General features: G+C 42.5%; 1 protein-coding gene and 1 long non-coding RNA gene across 5 annotated transcripts in view; one reads left to right on the top strand and one right to left on the bottom strand.

The window, feature by feature from the left end:
- The window catches only part of Pgm1 (phosphoglucomutase 1), a 61015-nt gene that overhangs the window by 20646 nt on the left and 23332 nt on the right, over positions 1–17037 (top strand). For 3 of the 4 annotated variants that reach the window (XM_008831070.3, XM_008831073.3, XM_008831072.3), the window contains 5 exons: positions 10421–10583; positions 11045–11191; positions 12564–12689; positions 14902–15092; positions 16334–16488. In XM_008831070.3, coding sequence (XP_008829292.1) covers positions 10421–10583; positions 11045–11191; positions 12564–12689; positions 14902–15092; positions 16334–16488 — 782 coding nt within the window. Of the gene's footprint in view, positions 1–2667; positions 3206–10420; positions 10584–11044; positions 11192–12563; positions 12690–14901; positions 15093–16333; positions 16489–17037 lie in introns of those variants that run through there. The other variant, XM_008831071.3, reaches the window with a different exon arrangement.
- The window catches only part of LOC115070013, a 20430-nt gene continuing 8750 nt past the window's right edge, over positions 5358–17037 (bottom strand). The window contains exons 2-3 of the long non-coding RNA XR_003849228.1: positions 13115–13212; positions 5358–6897 (exon numbers count right to left, since the gene is read on the bottom strand). This is a non-coding gene — a long non-coding RNA (uncharacterized LOC115070013). The remainder of the gene's footprint in view (positions 6898–13114; positions 13213–17037) is intronic.

The raw sequence follows: 17037 nt of genomic DNA, 5'->3' as shown, positions 1-17037 counted from the left end.
CAGAAAATATGCTGGATTGTGGTGTGGGGGTGGGCAAGCCCAGGCACCATGTCCAGGTGCTTCCAGGTCTACCCTGGAACATCACGATCTCATTATGAAGGCTGCAATGACATGAGTGGCTGCTCTGTTAGTCCAATGAAGAGATTTCAGGAATAATATTTCATAAATCTAGATCTCTATTGCATATGCTAAGATACATATGTTGGCCTAATTTTCAAGCCTAGAAGAAACCAGAAGAAACTTGGCATGGAAGGTAGCACACACCTTTAATCCTATCAACTGGGAGACAAATCAGGTGGATCTCTGTGAGATCAAGGCCGGCCTGGTCTACATAATGAGTTCTAGGCCAGTTAGGGCTACAGGGAGACTCCGTCTCAAAAAGGCATACACACACATTCAGACTCACACACACATACACATACACATAAAATAGGCAAATTAAAAAGTGTATTTGTAAAAAATAAAGTGTACTTGTAGTAAGTTGAGAAACAGTGGTTACGTAGCCATGAGTAAAATAGCCTTGCTTTTATAATTAATTTCAAAGAATTTCATTTTTAAGAATGAAGAACCCTATTAAAAAATAGGTGATCTTTGGCTGTCTGGCTCTCAACCCAAAAGATGAGCCTTATGAGCTGTTGGCATGTCTGAAAGTTTTCTCTTTGATATGGGCCCCATTTGTTGTGTGAAGGGGACCAGGCTCCCATGCCAGTAGACTGCTTTCCAACTTAGGCCTCTTAGCTTTGCTGGTCCTGTGCCAGGCAACCCCCCAGAACATAGGACAGTGAGCTGCTGCCAGATCTTGCTTGGCACATAAGTAGAAAAATACACTTTGTTTTTCAAGGGGTGATTCACTGCTCTCTTAAAAACCTTACTCTCCAGTTTACCTCAGACTCCCTAGACATATGGTGTGACTTGTCCTAGTTTACTTTTTAAACATCTTTAACTCTTTCAAAACCTTGACAACATAGTTTCTTAATTGGTAACTCCTGCTGAACCATGTAAGAAACACACATAAATATTATTCAAATAGATTGTTGGAAGGGGTCAGATGAAATTGGGTACTAAATTTGTTCAGGTTAGGGACTGGAGAGATGGCTCAGCAGTTAAGAGCACTGATTGTTCTTACAGAGAACCTGGGTACACTTACATACATGCAGGAAATACATTCATATACATAATATTTTTTTAAAGCTTGAAATTCTTTTTTCAGGTAAAATGTAAATGTTTTAGGTTCTGGAGCTGGAGGCATGGCTCAGCAGTTAAGAGCACTCACTGCTCTTACAGAGAACCTGGGTTTGATTCCCAGAACCCACATGGCAGCTAACAACCATCTGTAACTCTAGTTCCAGGGAAATCCAACACCTTCTTCTGACCTCCACAGGCATTGCATGGCACAGGTGCAGTTAGTTATACACATGCAGGCATAATACTCATACACATAAAATAAAAATATGTAAATAAAGTATTTTTAAAAAAATTTAGGTTCTTCAAGTGCAAAAGACAAGTTGCTTCACTAAAAATGTTTCCTTGAGGGTTCTGGAAAGATGACTCAGCAGCTTCGAGTACTTCTGCTCTTCCAGAGGACCTCAGTTTGGTTCCCAGCACCCATATCAGGTGACTTGCAACTGTCTAAAACTCCATCTTCAGGGGCTCTGACACCCTTTTCTGGCCTCCAGGTACCAGCACACACATGCCTGTATGTACACAGATACACACATAAATAAACATAAATCTGTAAAAAAATGTTGTCTTGAAAGTGTGTTTAAGCCAGGTATGGTGTTGCATACCTCAGCACTTGGGAAGCAGAGACCCAGGGTGATTGTGAGTTCCAGGCCGGTATGAGCTTCAAGGCAAATTCAAGGCCAGCCTGAGCTATATAGTGAGACCCTATTTCTAAAATTATGAAGTTGAGAAAAAAAAATCTTCTGTTCCTCTTGTCTAAATATTAATAACTGATCCAGCATTGTACACCCAGGAAAATACACACACAGCCCCCAAACGTCTTCCCCACTGTTCTGGATTTCTTAAGGAGTTTGGTAGATGGATCCTCATAGTCACTGTTCCATAAATTTGAGGGATTGACAAAGTAGCTGGCCACGGGATAGTATTTTATTAAATTCTTGTTTCCTCAGTCCTGGGGATGAATCCTGGCCCTTTCACAATGCAAGGCAAGCCCTTTTCCACTGAGATACACTTCCAGCCCCATTTGGTTAAATTTGCAGGCGCTAGTGAACAAATTTATTCTGTTCAATGCTTTCTTCTCTTCTACTTGGGATTGCATGTGGAAAGTACAAAATCCCACAGCTATCAAAATGACAGTGAAATGAGGAGACCAGAGGTAACTGAGATCCCTCTCTTCCATTTTAAACTTGACCTTTAACTTGCTCAGTGGCACCCAGCAACTTTAGCTGCAGATGGCCCAGAGGCTCCCGTTCAAGTGATGGCAGGAGCAGTGAGAGCCACACCAGGTATTTTTTCCTAGCCTGCTTTCTGGAACTGCAATTGGCTTATCTTTGCCTGGACTCCATGAGTGGAGGCTGACAGCCATCTGGTGTCTGAAAGGAAAGTCTGTTCCAGGGAGCACACCGGCCCTCTGCCCTAATGGGGAAATAAGAAAGAATTGAAGTGCATTCAGCTTGGTTGTGTGGGCAGAAGGATCTTCATCCAAACGACTTTGAAGATCTGCTTTGTGTGTGGGTATGGGTGTGTGTGTGTGCCCATATCCTTTTCTCAAAGGAACCACCACAGGGAATTTATCAGGCTTTCTCACTGAGAGTGATGGTCTAGGCAAAACTCTGTGTTAGCCACTTGGATAACACTGGCAGCTTCAAGTTGGACAGGCTATTTTGGGGACTCTTAACTGCTTTCTGGACACCTTTACTGAGCCAAGTGGTGGAAATGAAAGATGAGTGACTTTGAAGAATGGATTTCTGGGACATACAGAAACATGGAAGAAGGTCCTCTCCCTCTGTTGACTTTTGGTACAGCTCCCTACCATGACCAGAAACCAGGAACCAGTGGATTACGGAAGAAAACCCATTACTTTGAGGCAAAGCCATGCTACCTGGAGAATTTTATCCAGAGCATATTCTTTTCCATAGACCTAAAAGATCGCCAGAGATCATCATTGGTGGTCGGTGGAGATGGGCGGTATTTTAATAAATCAGCAATAGAAACAATAATGCAGATGGCAGCTGCCAATGGGGTTGGTATATGATAAGTATTATATTTCTGACTTTCCAAATAACCTCTTAATTCTGCAGACATACCCAAATTCACAGAGGTGAAAGAGAGAGAGAGGGAGAGAGGGAGGAAGGGAGGGGGAGAGAGAGAGAGAGGAGAGAGAGAGAGAGCTACACCTCAGTTCTAACACCCACTTGAATTTCACTGTGACTTCAGAGATTTAAATGCTGTGAAATACTCCAGAATTGCAGTAGTAACAGAGGGATCTGGGAATTAAGTCCAGCTTTATATGTGTTGTGCTCAGTCCTTGTAGCTTGGAAAGTACCTGTTGCTTTTTTAGACATTTAAGGCAGACTCCTGGCCTTAAGCTTTTGTTCGTGCATGCTAACTAGCTTCCAGAGGCACCTTAGCCTATGTCAGAGAGCTGTGATGAGTTGTGGAGAGTAGAGGATTTGCTGTGCTTTCAGTGGCTTCCTTGTTGAAGTTCAGTCAGTTGTCAAACAGGGAAACAAAACCCAGGGCATGCTGTTGTTTGTGGGTCTTGGTAGTCATGCAAAAATAGTGAGGGGGGATTAGTAAAAGTTAGGTCTGAGACTTCGGAGAAGAGCCGGTACAGTGTGATCTGTTTATAATGATCTTGGACACAAAGAAGCCCTGTGTGTGGATGAATTTGTGCAGCAGAGTAGAGATAACAGTTCCTGTAAGACAATAATATATGTAGGCTCTGCCAAAGCTCTGCATCATGAAGACACATGTTGGCCAGATTAAGTGAATCAGAAGGAATATCACACCAGAAAACACTGGTTTGGGTCATGTAACGGTTTGCATAGCTCCACTCATTTATGGGAAGATGAGCCTCAGGATGATGCTTTTGTTATCTAGATTTCACTGTGGGACTCAAAATTTTTTTTTCAGTACTTTAGATAATACTTATCTAGAATTTGGAGCACATGATTTTTTTTTTTTAAACTGTGAAATTTAAAAGTTTTTTGTTCTGGAAGAAATTCTGGTCCTGAAAACATATTTAGCACTGCAGTCAGATGTGTTAGGGATTTATTTTCATTCTGTTTCAATGATGTCCCAAGCAGATGCTTGCAAAAAGCAAATTATAAAAGGAAAACTACCAAAGTAAACTTAAAAACGTTACATCCTATTGTCTATGATATAGGGTTTCCTTTGAAACTTAGGCTCAGAATCTGAATGCCTCTCATGTGAAAATTGCTGATAAAGCACTCAAATATGAAATTATTATGAAGCATACGCATTTTTAAGATAAAATGTGACACGCCATACATTTCGTCTTGGGGGAGAGCTGCACAGGGAATGGTATTAAGATGCTTTAATCTTTTGAGAGGGGCGAATGGGGACATTATTTCTCCATCTACCAGGCTGTTGAGTGAATCTGCTACATTGTCCCCTTTGCTGTGATATATTTGGCTTCATTTCATTTTTGTGTAGAGCTGAAGGATGGGGAAGAGGTGGTAAGAATGCATAATTCAGGCAGACCCTATAGACTGTCTCTGATTTACCGTTTGAAGGTTTGCTAAATAATACATTCCGGAGATAATAATTGATTAAATATGGTAACTCCCTATTTGTTAAGGCTGTGGCAGCCCGAGCAATATTTTTAAGTCTTTTCAAGGACATTCCTTATTAAAAACAGCATTGCATTGAAAGCAGTCATGTTAGGTGGCTAAATTACTTAAAACATTTAGTGGGCTGATAAAATACTTTAATCCGATAAAAACTGAAATTCTAAGGACCTTGCTTCGTTTCTTCTTTTAACGCAGCCTCCATTCTGACTATTTTAACATCTCTGGTTGTGGTTGGATGCAGGGACTCTAAGGAAGGATAACTGTTACCACAGATTTTGGCAGATGGCAGTGTTCTTTGCTTACTGTTGCTAGTGGCTGCTCCCTCCTAGTGAGTTAAGTGGAGACTGTGCCACCTCTCCCCCTCTAATAGGCTATATGTGGTGCATCTTTGGAGTACAGAGTATAATTCCCCTTCATTAGAACTTTCTCTTTGTTCTCATTTGCATAGCGCCATCTACTTTTTTGTTTTGTTTTGTTTTTGAGGTGGGGTCTCCCTGTAGCCCCAGCTGGCCTGGAACTCACTGTGTAGACCAGGCTGGCCTCCCTCCACCTCAGAGATCCACCTCCCAAGTGCAGGGATTAAACATGTGTGACACCATGACAGTAAGCTAGTATCTACTTTTACAGGACATTTTAATACACGAAATAAGTCATTAGTGGGCCCCATATTGGTGTCTCATGCTGTCCCCAGAGCTTTGAAATTAGAGAAGGTTCAGAGATGAGTGACAGGAAAAGAAAATGGGCTTAGCTTGTTTTAAAGAAACATGAGTCACCAAACTGTTTTCCCTTGACTGGGGAAGGTAACATAGAACATCAGATTTATCACTTTAGGCATTTCTCAGGGGCACTTATAGTCATCATCATCCATAGTCAGAACTTTTTCACAGTCCAATCAGAAATTCCAGTGACAGAAACAGCTGTTCCCATACCCCCATTCTCCAGCCCCTGGGATCGTCAAGTCTACTTTTTGTCTCAATGTACTTGCCTGATCTAGGTCCCTTGTGTAAGTGATATTCAACACTTGTCTTTTAGTGTCTGTCAAATTTCACTTAGCATAGTGTTTTCATGACTCCTTTATGTAGGCACATGGATCAGAACTTCACTCTTCCCTTCTCCTTGAGTTCAACAAAAAGATTTTAAGCTGGGTATAGTGGTACAATCCTGTAATCTCAGCACTTGGGAGGCTGAGGCAGGAAGATGCAAGTTTGAGGCTATCCTGGAAAATATATCACCTGTCTCAAAAAAATAAAACGAGTGTCCCCTTATGCGTAGATAGCAATACCATCTTTGAATGGTAAACTATTTGATAGTAACCAATTTAAAAGACAATTTGACTGTAATAAAAACATAATTCACTGTCATAGCCATTTCAACTATATGGTTCAATAGTGTTAACCATATTCATATTGCTATGCAACAGATCTTTAGAATGTTTTCATCTTGTTAACCTAAAACTCAACACCTATTAAATAACTCCCCATTTCTCCCTCCCCTGAGCTCTCCCTTCCCCATTCTGTTTCTGTGGTTTTGATGACTTTAGATAGCACATGGAAGGGGAATCATGCAGTAATCTGTCTTTTTGTGGCTAGAGGATTTCACTCAGTTTAAGTCCTCAAGATCCTTTTGTATTGCAGTGTGTGACAGGATTTCCTTTTTTATTTTAACGTCTGCTTTGTTTCTCTACTACTTTACTTCCCCACCCACCCATTCACTCAACACCCTCCAATCTGATTTCCTTCCATTTAAGACTGAATAATATTCCATTTTGTGTATGTGCAATGCATTGTTTATCCGTTCGTCTGATGGAGGACATTCGGGTTATGTTCCCTGTGTGCCTGCTGTGAGTAGCGCTGCTGTGAACAGTGGTGTGTGAGCATTTGAGTCCTGCTTCCAGTTCTTCTCTGCCTAGGGCAAGAACTTCTGGATTGTGTGGTACAGAGAAGGCTTTAAGGCAAGGAGGGCAACAGCAAAACCTTCCCTATGGCAAGTTGAGATGTCATGTTCTGGAGGGTGGTCCATAGGAACTTGCTCTGGAACCTTCAGCCCATCAAGGGAAGTAACCGTGAACTTTCTTGCACCGGTCTCCTCTTACTCTGGTCCCTGGCATGATCCCTTCAACCTGCAATCATGGCACAAGAACAAATGGTGGAATGGCGATTTGCATGGTTTAGCTTACTGTTTATCAAACTCTCCTTCCATATCAAAAACATACAGAATAGATGTAAAAGTTAGTATGTTCATTGTGAAAATACGATTTTTGAATAATTCCACCAGCTACTTTTAAATTACTACCCCTAAGTTCTTTTCACAGAAACTGAAATTACCTGATTCCAGGCTATTATTTTTATCATAATCATTAAAAAAAAAACCCTCTGGAAGGGTGAACCATCTCCTGTTCCCACTGTGTAGTCAGGTTTCAATGCCTTTCCCAGCTACAGCTAACTTTCTATGTGACATATTCATGTCATCTATCCCAACAGTGGCCATAGCTCTCTTCTATGAGCGCTAATCAGAATGAAGGGATGGGTGGGATTGGGACAACTCTGGCAATGTCACTTAGAAGGAACAAATCTGAGATGGACTGGAAGTCCTGTGAGGTGTATAAAGCCATGGCAGGTCAGGCATAATCACCAGTATTGATTGTGTATTTTCTGCAGGTCCCTCTAGTCCAGAAAGGAGCCTACTTATGGCATCAGTTCTGGTGGGGAGGCAGGATGTAACAAATACATTAGGGAACTACAACAAAAATTATTCAGAGCTAGCGGTGAGAGCCAGAGAGCAAAGAAAAAGAAGCAGCTGTTTGGTTGGGCGTGGTAGTACACACCTTCGGTCCCAGCACTGAGGGTGGGGTGGGGGTGGGGTAGGGGTGGCAGAGGCAGGCAGATCTCCCTGAAATCAAGGCCAGCCTTTCTGTGTAGTGAGTTCCAGGCTGGCTAGGGCTACCAGGAGACCTGTCTCAAAACAAAACAAAACAAAAACCAAACAAAAAAAGAAGCAGCTTCTTTTTGAAAGGAGTTGGGTAGTGGAGGAAGGAGTGGATCATAAGGACTCAAGTTTTCAGTGATCTGTGTAGAGTGGGGATGGCGTTACAAAGCTAACAACTCAGAAAACGTCTCCAGGGAATTCAGGTATCTCATTATATTTCACATTAGAAAAATGTTCTATCATCAAGCCATTTCTTCAAACATATTTATATGGGTGTGACAAAAACACTAATAGAAAATTAAAAATAAAACCAATCCTGATTCTTTTCTTAGAAAGGAGGCTAGAGAAAAGCACACACTGATCTAAGTATTTTCAGTGTAGCAGTCCCACCTTCTCCAAGTATGCCAGGTGCTAACTAAACTTCTCTTCCAACTTGGGCCCTGTTGAAACAGACATGACTTCATTTCAGCAAAGGAAGGTTTCAGAGCTTGACTGATGCCGACCATGAAAGATGCAGGGAAGTGAGTGGGGAATGCAGCAAAGTCCCCATGTCCCTTTCATATAGGTGGGACTGACTGATTTTCTCAGCACTCACTCCCCACATTCTTGTCTTAGAGCCAGGAGGTAACCAAGGTGTGCCTAACGTGATGTACTTGAGGAATCCCACTGTATGAAAAAGTCAAGCTTGCCTGGAAAGATAAATTTATAAGAAGTATAATGTTTATTTTATTATCTTCTTTTATTTTTATGTGTATGAGTATATTGCCTGCATGTAGGTGAGAGCACCCGTGTCGTGCAATGCCTGCAGAGGACAGAAGAGACCGTTGGATCCCCTGTCTGGAGTTACAGACAGTTGTTAACTGCCATGTGGGTGCTGGGATTTGAACCCGGGTCTTCTGGAAGAAGAACCAGTGTTCTTAACTGCTGAGCCATCTCTCCAGTCCAGAAGTATATTGTTTTTAAAAAGATTTTATTTTTATTTTATGTGTATGAGTGTAAGCCTATAGGGAGTGCTCTGGGCCCCAGGCGTGGTGTGTGCGGGTATCGCGGGGTCCCCGCCACACCTGGCTAGTCGCGGTGTGGGTCTGGCCACAGGCGTCTCTGGCTGCGGCGGCAGGTGCCCCGCAGGCTTTTCCCGCCGGCTCGGGTCCTGTGTCTCTGTCGGCGCGTGTCTGGTGCTGAAAGTTTCTCTGCTACTGGAGCGTTGTCCAGCCGAATCCTGTCCCTTTTCCACCCGTGTACTTTCCTCAGGATGCGAGGTCCACTGGCCACTGAACCACGCGGGAAGAGTACGAGGACAGCGAAAGCTAGAATGTCCGAAAGTCGGTAACGAGGGAGTGCTGCCCCCCGGGGAGGCTAGATTGCAGGCAGGAGACACAGAACTCAGTCTACAGCTCTTTATTCCAAGTCTCAGTGACCCAGTTCTCGCTCTAGCTCTAAGTCTTCTTCTAGCTCCAAATATTGAGAGAAGACTAGGATATTTATACCATGGGGGTAGTGGTAAAAGCTTTGGCTGTTAGATACTTTGTGAGACATTCTGTTTACATATGGAAGTGGGTTTCTGCCAGACTGCTGTCTGCCTGAAAATCACAGGAAGGCATGGTATTCCTAAAGCCAGAGGCCATGTTTGTGTTTAGAGCATTTGTGGCGGGCACTTCAAAAGGAGAGTCAGGAAAGATGCCAGGAAGGCACCCTGCTATGAAAGGAGCCCTAGCACATAATCCCAAGCTGCATGAGCTGCCCGGATGTGAAGGGACTTCTACTTTGCATAACAGAGGTCCCCAACATAAGCCTATATGTATGTAAGTTCCTCATGTGTGCCTGGTGACTGAGGAGTTGAAAGAGGGCACCAGATCCCCTGGAACTAGAGCTAAGATATGATGTGGATGCTGGGAACTGAACCTGGATCCTCTGGAAGAGCAGTAAGTGCTCTTAACCACTGAGCCATCTCTCCAGTCCCAAGATGCATATTAATTAATCTTGATATCAAGTATAATCCTTTTACTATTTAGTGATTTATTTATTTTTGATTTATGTGTATGAGTGTTTTGCCTGCATGTATGGAAGTGCACTTTGTGTTGTGCATGCTGTGGGGCCAGAAGAGGGCTTCAGATCCCCTGGAACTGGAGTTCAGGATGGTTGTTTAGCTGCCATGTGAGTACTGGGAACCAAACCCAGATCCTCTCAACAGCAGTGGCTCTTAAGTACTGAGCCAGCTCTCCAGCTCCCAGTCCTTTTACTTTTTAAGGATTTTTATTGTAAAATAAAAATTTTCTTTGGGTAGAACCCAAAACCTTTTCTTTGGGTAGAACCCCTTAACTAGTTAAACCTATATTCTTTGTTCCATTTTAGATTAAAAGTATGACTCAACTGAATAAAAATGTGGGTCTTCTCACTGTCTATCACTGTCTTCACTTGAGAACCTGACCTGGAAAGCTGTCATGCATGCACTGTGTTTTTTTGCCAGAGCCTTACAACACCCCAGACCACACACTACTCCAAAATTCTAAAAAACTCTGAAGGATGGCTTTGCTCAACAGTGCTGTTGCTATTTCAGAAATGTGGTGGAGACATCCAAGATGTAGATATTTTCTTAAGAAAAATCTTTTCTGGTTCATCAGAGTGTTCTCCTTGTCCATTTTCTCCTTGCCCTGACATTTCTTTGTGGTAGCTTTGGATTTATAGAAGCTAGCATGTGTGTGCTGGATTTCTTCTAGATTGGTCGTCTGGTTATTGGACAGAATGGAATCCTTTCTACCCCTGCTGTGTCCTGCATCATCCGAAAAATCAAAGCCATTGGTGGGATCATTCTGACAGCCAGCCACAACCCAGGAGGGCCCAATGGGGATTTTGGAATCAAATTCAATATTTCTAATGGAGGTGAGTTTTCTGTTGTTTTGACATATTTGGATTTATATTCAGCTGTATAAGCTAGTACCTGCAGCCCTGGGAGGCCAGGTTCTGGGGCTCATCTGTAGAGAGACTTTGCTTCCTTTTGCTGCCAGGGACATGCTTCTTACTCTGCTGTACGTCAGAAAGAGGAGCCATGCACACATTCCCACTAACATGATATTTCCTTTTAGAGAATTCTGACACTATTAAGCTGGATACCATGCACATGCTTGCAGTCTTAGTGCTTGGGAGGCTGAGGCAGGTTGTGAATTTGAGGCCGATATAGATTATATAAGAAGACCCTGTCTCAAAAAGAATCTGAAAAAAAAAAAATCATGATACCTTTTGATGTGGTGGAAGCATGCTAGGATAGAGGAACTGCTGGGCTGTGGGCTGTATTTTCACATGAACTGTGCACTGTGACCCACTGCTCACTGTGTGATTTGTAGGTCCTGCTCCAGAAGCAATCACTGACAAAATTTTCCAAATCAGCAAGACTATTGAAGAATATGCAATTTGCCCTGACCTGAAAGTAGACCTTGGTGTTCTGGGAAAGCAGCAGTTTGACCTGGAAAACAAGTTCAAGCCTTTCACAGGTAAGTTTACCTTCCCTTCCCACACACTCCTGTTTCCAGCTTGAGCAATTTTCCTTTCAAAGTTTTGTTAATGGGTCTTCAGCTTTGGAAAATGGTTGTCAATGAGCTTTGCATCAATTAATTACTTAGCAGGTCTGGAATTAGGTTTGGGAGTGTAGAGACCTGGGCTCTTTGGCCTTGCCAGTGATGAGTTGTATGACTGGCTAATTTGTTTCTAACTTTCTAGTCCTCAGTTTCTGTACTGGTAAACCAAATAGCCTTGACTAGAAGACCTGTCAGATTAATCTTGAACTCCTACTATGTACCCATGCATTTCCTACTATGTGCCCATTACATTTCATTCTTGGATTGGGACTGTGGGGCAGCACTATCAGTGTCAACCATTGCAGCAGAAGCAGCAAAGGCTGAGAGGTGTCCGTAACAGACTCACAGTAGTCAGTGAGTGGTAAAACCAGGATTCAAACTCAACTTTTTCCTTCCCTGATATTCAGTAAAATCAATCAGACCATGTTTTGGGGTTGCATTGAAACTCACCATAAAGGAAGCTGTGATTAGCATTTTGTTGTTGAATGTTAAGGTATTGCAATAATCAGTGGAATAAATGTTTATGAATTCATGTTAATAAAATGAAGATGAGATGGTTCTCAATATGACCTGCATTTTGGGTTTGCCAAACTTGTACACTTTCCTCTGGACTGAAACTTTAGAGAGTGCATTTTGTTTGTTTGAGTCTACCTATCAAGGGCTGACAGTTGTATCTTAATAAACATAGAGTGGCACTTTAGTATATAGTGAAGACATTCTTGGTGTTCAGGAAACACTAGATATTCATAAACTCTTAATTTATTGAAAACATCCAGAACCCCTGAAGAGCCAGTAACAAGAATATTAATCCTTACATTTGTATCCCACTAGTAGTGCATACAAAAATGCAAAAAGTGGTTCATTAGGGAACTTTTTTTTTTTTTTTTTGCCTTTTACCGTAAAGTCCTGGTGATAATGAACCTAGAAGAAGAAAAGTAGGTGTTGCTAACTTTTTTTGTTATCCATGATGCCAAAATACAAGTGATATGGGATGTATCAAGATACTGGGTGGCAGCATACAGAGTTCATCCAGCCACCATCGAAAATCCATGTCCCTCCCTAGCTGCACAGGCAGTTCCTGATCTTTCAGACCTTCAGTTTCCTTGTCTGTAAAATGGGACTAGAAGCATTTATGTGAAGGAGAATTGTTAGTATTGAATAAGATGTCATTTAGCAGTCCTGTCATAATCATTCTTTTGCAGGTTTACAGAAACATAGCTACTTTGGAGTACAGAATGTCTAATTAAATATGCTTTGTTCTACCTTTTAATGTTGCTTGTTCTCATAGTGGAAATTGTGGATTCGGTGGAAGCTTATGCTACAATGCTGAGAAACATCTTTGATTTCAACGCACTGAAAGAGCTACTTTCTGGTCCAAACCGACTAAAGATCCGAATAGACGCCATGCATGGAGGTGGGAACTGGTGGTTCTTCAGAGATGGGGAGTTGCTCTTTCTTGTGTGTGCCTTGATGCACTTCACAGTCCTCTCCTTAAGCCTCTGATGGCTTAAACAGAATTATTTTGCAACCATTTCAGAGCTATATTTACACAGTTAAAATATCTCATTGTTGGCACGCAAAATAGTAGAAACATTCCTCATGGCAAGCTGGTGTGAGAGTCAGTGTATCCATGTTAAGCCCTGAGCTTTGAGTCACATGCAGCTGCTGCTGCAGATACTCTCTGTCCCTTTGCACCCCTGTATGTCTCTGAGGGGGTGACCATTGACTCAATAGCTAGCTATCTGTGGTAAACATGTTCTTGATGCACCCCCCGCCCCACACACCTCCACATGCTCCTATTTTTAGATGGGGCAAGAGAAACCTGAGGATTAAACTCACCAACAACAGAATGTGTATCTCCCAGTCTTCTTCTGCTGTGGGCTATTTGACCAGGCCAGTGGATGGATAGCCATGACCACAAACAGGTCCATGGGGATCTGTCATATATACAACATGAGAATCTATGAGTATTTAGGTTATCTGTATGTTTTGAAATAATTAAAATTTTAGAATGTCAGAGAGGCAGGGATTCTTTCATGTGTGAAACCCACACACTTGTCTGTCTGGTTAGGGAAGACTGCCTCTGCCTGAACTTGTTTGTGGTGCTGTGCATAGGCCACTGATATACTGAAAACCATAGTGAGAATCCTCCTGATGGGCTTCAGTCTTCTATTGGGTCCTTGCTGGCCCTCTGGGGTTTCATTTCATGTGAAAGGATTGTATAATCTTCAGCCAGTCAGCAGACATGACTTCTTCATGTGTGCATACTTGGGGAATAGGTGGGGACTTGGGGATGACTTCCTCCAAAGACTGATGTCTGGGAACACAAAGTAGGTGACAAACTAACCAACTAACTAGACCAGTGATTTGAGATTTAGGTGGATTTCAAGTATTCTCTTTGGGGTATGGAAAATGTTTGACTAGGCACATCAAGAAAACGTTCCAGAAAGAAGTAGCTTCCAGCTCAGCTTTCACAAAACACTTAAGGTGGTAGAACACCAGCGAGGCTTGCTCCCTATCGAGGTAGTGGCTAAAACAAAAGCACAAGGCTTCAGAGTGGACATCAGATGGGGAGTGAGAAGCCTGGCAGGCTTGAGGGTGGACCGTGTGAGAGGGTTCTGGGGAGAAGCAGGTCAGGAAATGGCTGCTTTTCTCCAGGCCTCTCAGGCCTCTGAGTTCTCTGTGTACATCTTTTTAGCCTTGATTGCTTAAGACTATTGTGTCATGTGTCAATGGCCACCTTAACATGTGGCCTGTAGTAGGAGACACACATCCTGTGCTGTTCTATCCTCTGGCTAATTCCTCCCACAATGAGAACAAGGAAGCATTCTTAGTATTTTAGGCACGTACTCTACCACCAAGCTATATCCCCAGCCCTTGTCAGCATGCTAAAGATGAGTATTCTTGATAGCTCCACAAAATGTCACTGTAAATTTGTGAGTGTTCCTCTGTTGTTACTGGCTTTGCTTGCTTATTCATGGTTTGATATAGTAGGAAGATAAGTGTCCTAAATTGCAGCTCCCATATCTTCAGGGTCTGTAAAAGTCTGGGCCATAGATCTTTGTTGCAGAAACTCTGTTTTCTTGTCTGTAAGTGTCTGGAACTATCCCCAGCCCTTACTGTCTCCTAACTCTTATTCTCTTTGCCTCGATCCTGTTAGGTAGTTACTGTTATAATCTTCACAGATTAGAAAGACTTGAAGTACAGAAAGACTTGATAGTTTTCCATAGTCATACAGGCAGTAATTGGCAAAGCTGGGATTTGAACCCAGACAATCAGATGCCAGAGTCCAGCTCTCAAGTACTAAACCTTGTGAAAGACTAAATGAGGAAACAGCACCTGCCCTGGGTGTGGTAGGCCTTCATAATGGTTATTTCTCCTCCCTTCCCACTTTTTCATTTATGAACCTGCCACACTTTTTCCAACCTGATCTTCCATCATTCCTATCTGGAGACCTTCCACCCCCATCAGACTTCTCTGCACTGGCTTCCGAACATGGTGTGCACATTCCCACTGTGGCCTAAGCCATTCTTATTCCCAAAGTGTGCACCTCACCTCTCAATCCTCACATGTTTTAATATGTTTTATTTTCTGACTCTTCATCCTTTTATTTGCACTTTATGTAGTTGTGGGGCCGTATGTAAAAAAGATCCTCTGTGAAGAGCTTGGTGCCCCAGCAAACTCAGCAGTGAACTGTGTTCCCCTGGAGGACTTTGGAGGCCACCACCCTGACCCCAACCTCACCTATGCTGCTGACCTGGTGGAGACCATGAAGTCAGGAGAGCATGATTTCGGGGCTGCCTTTGATGGAGATGGGGTGGGTACAGAATTTAAACAAATTCTCATGCAAGCCAGGCCTTGAGATGGGGAAAAATGGGCAGCTTCTACCAGGCCCTGGGAGCTTGGTGAGCAGCTGTCAATGGTCTCTCATTGCACTAGGGGCCAAAACCAAATGATTAAAAACCCTCTTGAGTAGGAATAAGAGTCTTTGAAATGTAACACGTGCATTGAATTTCAGGCGTTTGTATTTGCTGAGTGACAGTGTTATGAGGTCCCAGCTATGATATAGTGACTGTACTTCATAAGTTGTTTGATATTAGATCTCCTAAGGAAGATCTCTGCTCTCAGCCAGCAGCTAAGTATTTAATCTCTAGAAAAGATTTTGTTGTTATACCTGTCATTCATGCATATCAGATGGGTGATGAAAACTCTCCTTTTATAGCCAATATGAAAACTGATAAGAGAATTAACATTTTTCTCTACAATGAAAATTTGGGGTATAAATTGCTTCCTTATGTTGGTGACCATGTAAAGACATGTCTTAGGTATGTATCCCTGGTATGTCACAGACAGTAAGTGCTAAATGTGTTTATTACACTGAAATTTCACGTTTGCTGTTGCTAATGTGTTTTGCCAGCTAAAACCTACTATTTCCTTGAAAATAGTTTTTCTCCACACCAAAATTTGGAAAAGTCAAAGGGGTTCATAGCAGACATTTTGCAATACATCTGATGTAGTGCATGTTGGGAATTTTTCCTCATGTAATCAAATGCTCCAGAGGAGACAGGTATTGGGCACCTTGGAAACAGTGAAGGTAGCGACATAGTTTGTTGGTCTAGTACCAAATGGAGGGACCATGATTTAGAAGCCCTTGCCTGAAGAAATCTGCCTTTGTTTCTCAAAGGATGCTGGTAGATCTGTCAAACTGTGTAAACAGCCAACATTTCCTCTCTTGCACATCCTTTTTCCCTCCTCTGGGAGAGATGTGATTGGTTCCAGAGTTTGGAAAAGGTCTAGGAGGTTAAAGTCAGCTGGCCCCTGGAGGCAGAACAGAGGATTTAGCTCAAAAGGAGTTTTTGCTTGCACTTTAATTGAAACCAGTTTTAACTCTTGGGTATAGAGGTGCCTTTGGCCCAACAGTATAGTGCAAATCCACTAAAAATCCAGCATTTAAAGCCCAGTATGAGTAAAGGTATCCATTTTGTTTTATAAAACTCCATGAAAGATCATTGGTAGTTTGCGTAAAAGGTAACATTTTGAATCTCCCTTCTTCCCAAGGATCGGAACATGATTCTGGGCAAGCACGGGTTCTTTGTGAACCCTTCTGATTCTGTGGCTGTCATCGCTGCCAACATCTTCAGCATTCCATATTTCCAGCAGACAGGTGTCCGTGGCTTTGCACGCAGTATGCCCACAAGTGGTGCCCTAGACCGGTAGGTCTCTCCATTCCCTCAGCCCACCAGTCTCGAATCACCCCTTTCTTCACTGTACCCTTCACTGTATCTGCAGTATGTGTCCTCCCCTTTCAGCACAGCCAGCTGGTGCAGTGTGTTGAGTGTTTCTTGAATGAGAGAATGAGTAAGTGTTTTCAGGATTAGCTCTTTTCTAAACTCCGTTAGTATCTTGCACTCCTCCAGCCCAGTACTTACCATACTATATTCTGAAAGGCCATCTATTTGATTGGCTGCCCACCTAGACTATCACTTTAACAAAGAAAATACTGTCTTTTCACCATCCTAGATTCTGCCTGACAGTGTGCCTAAATATCGTAGGATATGCACACATTCATCATTCTAAAAACTGATTGAATGATTGAACATTAATGAATAAATGAATGGAAGGCACTCTCTTTGAATACAGGCTATTCTGCAGAATCACTTTCAGTGAACAGTGTGCATGCACTGTGAGTGAAAGTAATTTGAAGTAACTTTATACTTCCACCAGAACTGAATTGACCTAGCACACTTAAATAGTCATTCTTT

This window comes from Nannospalax galili, unplaced genomic scaffold (genome assembly GCF_000622305.1).
Source record: "Nannospalax galili isolate Female #2095 unplaced genomic scaffold, S.galili_v1.0 scaffold553, whole genome shotgun sequence".
Lineage (NCBI taxonomy): Eukaryota > Metazoa > Chordata > Mammalia > Rodentia > Spalacidae > Nannospalax > Nannospalax galili.
The sequence above is the reverse complement of the archived record's forward strand: the minus strand, read 5'-3'. Positions and strand labels throughout refer to the sequence as shown.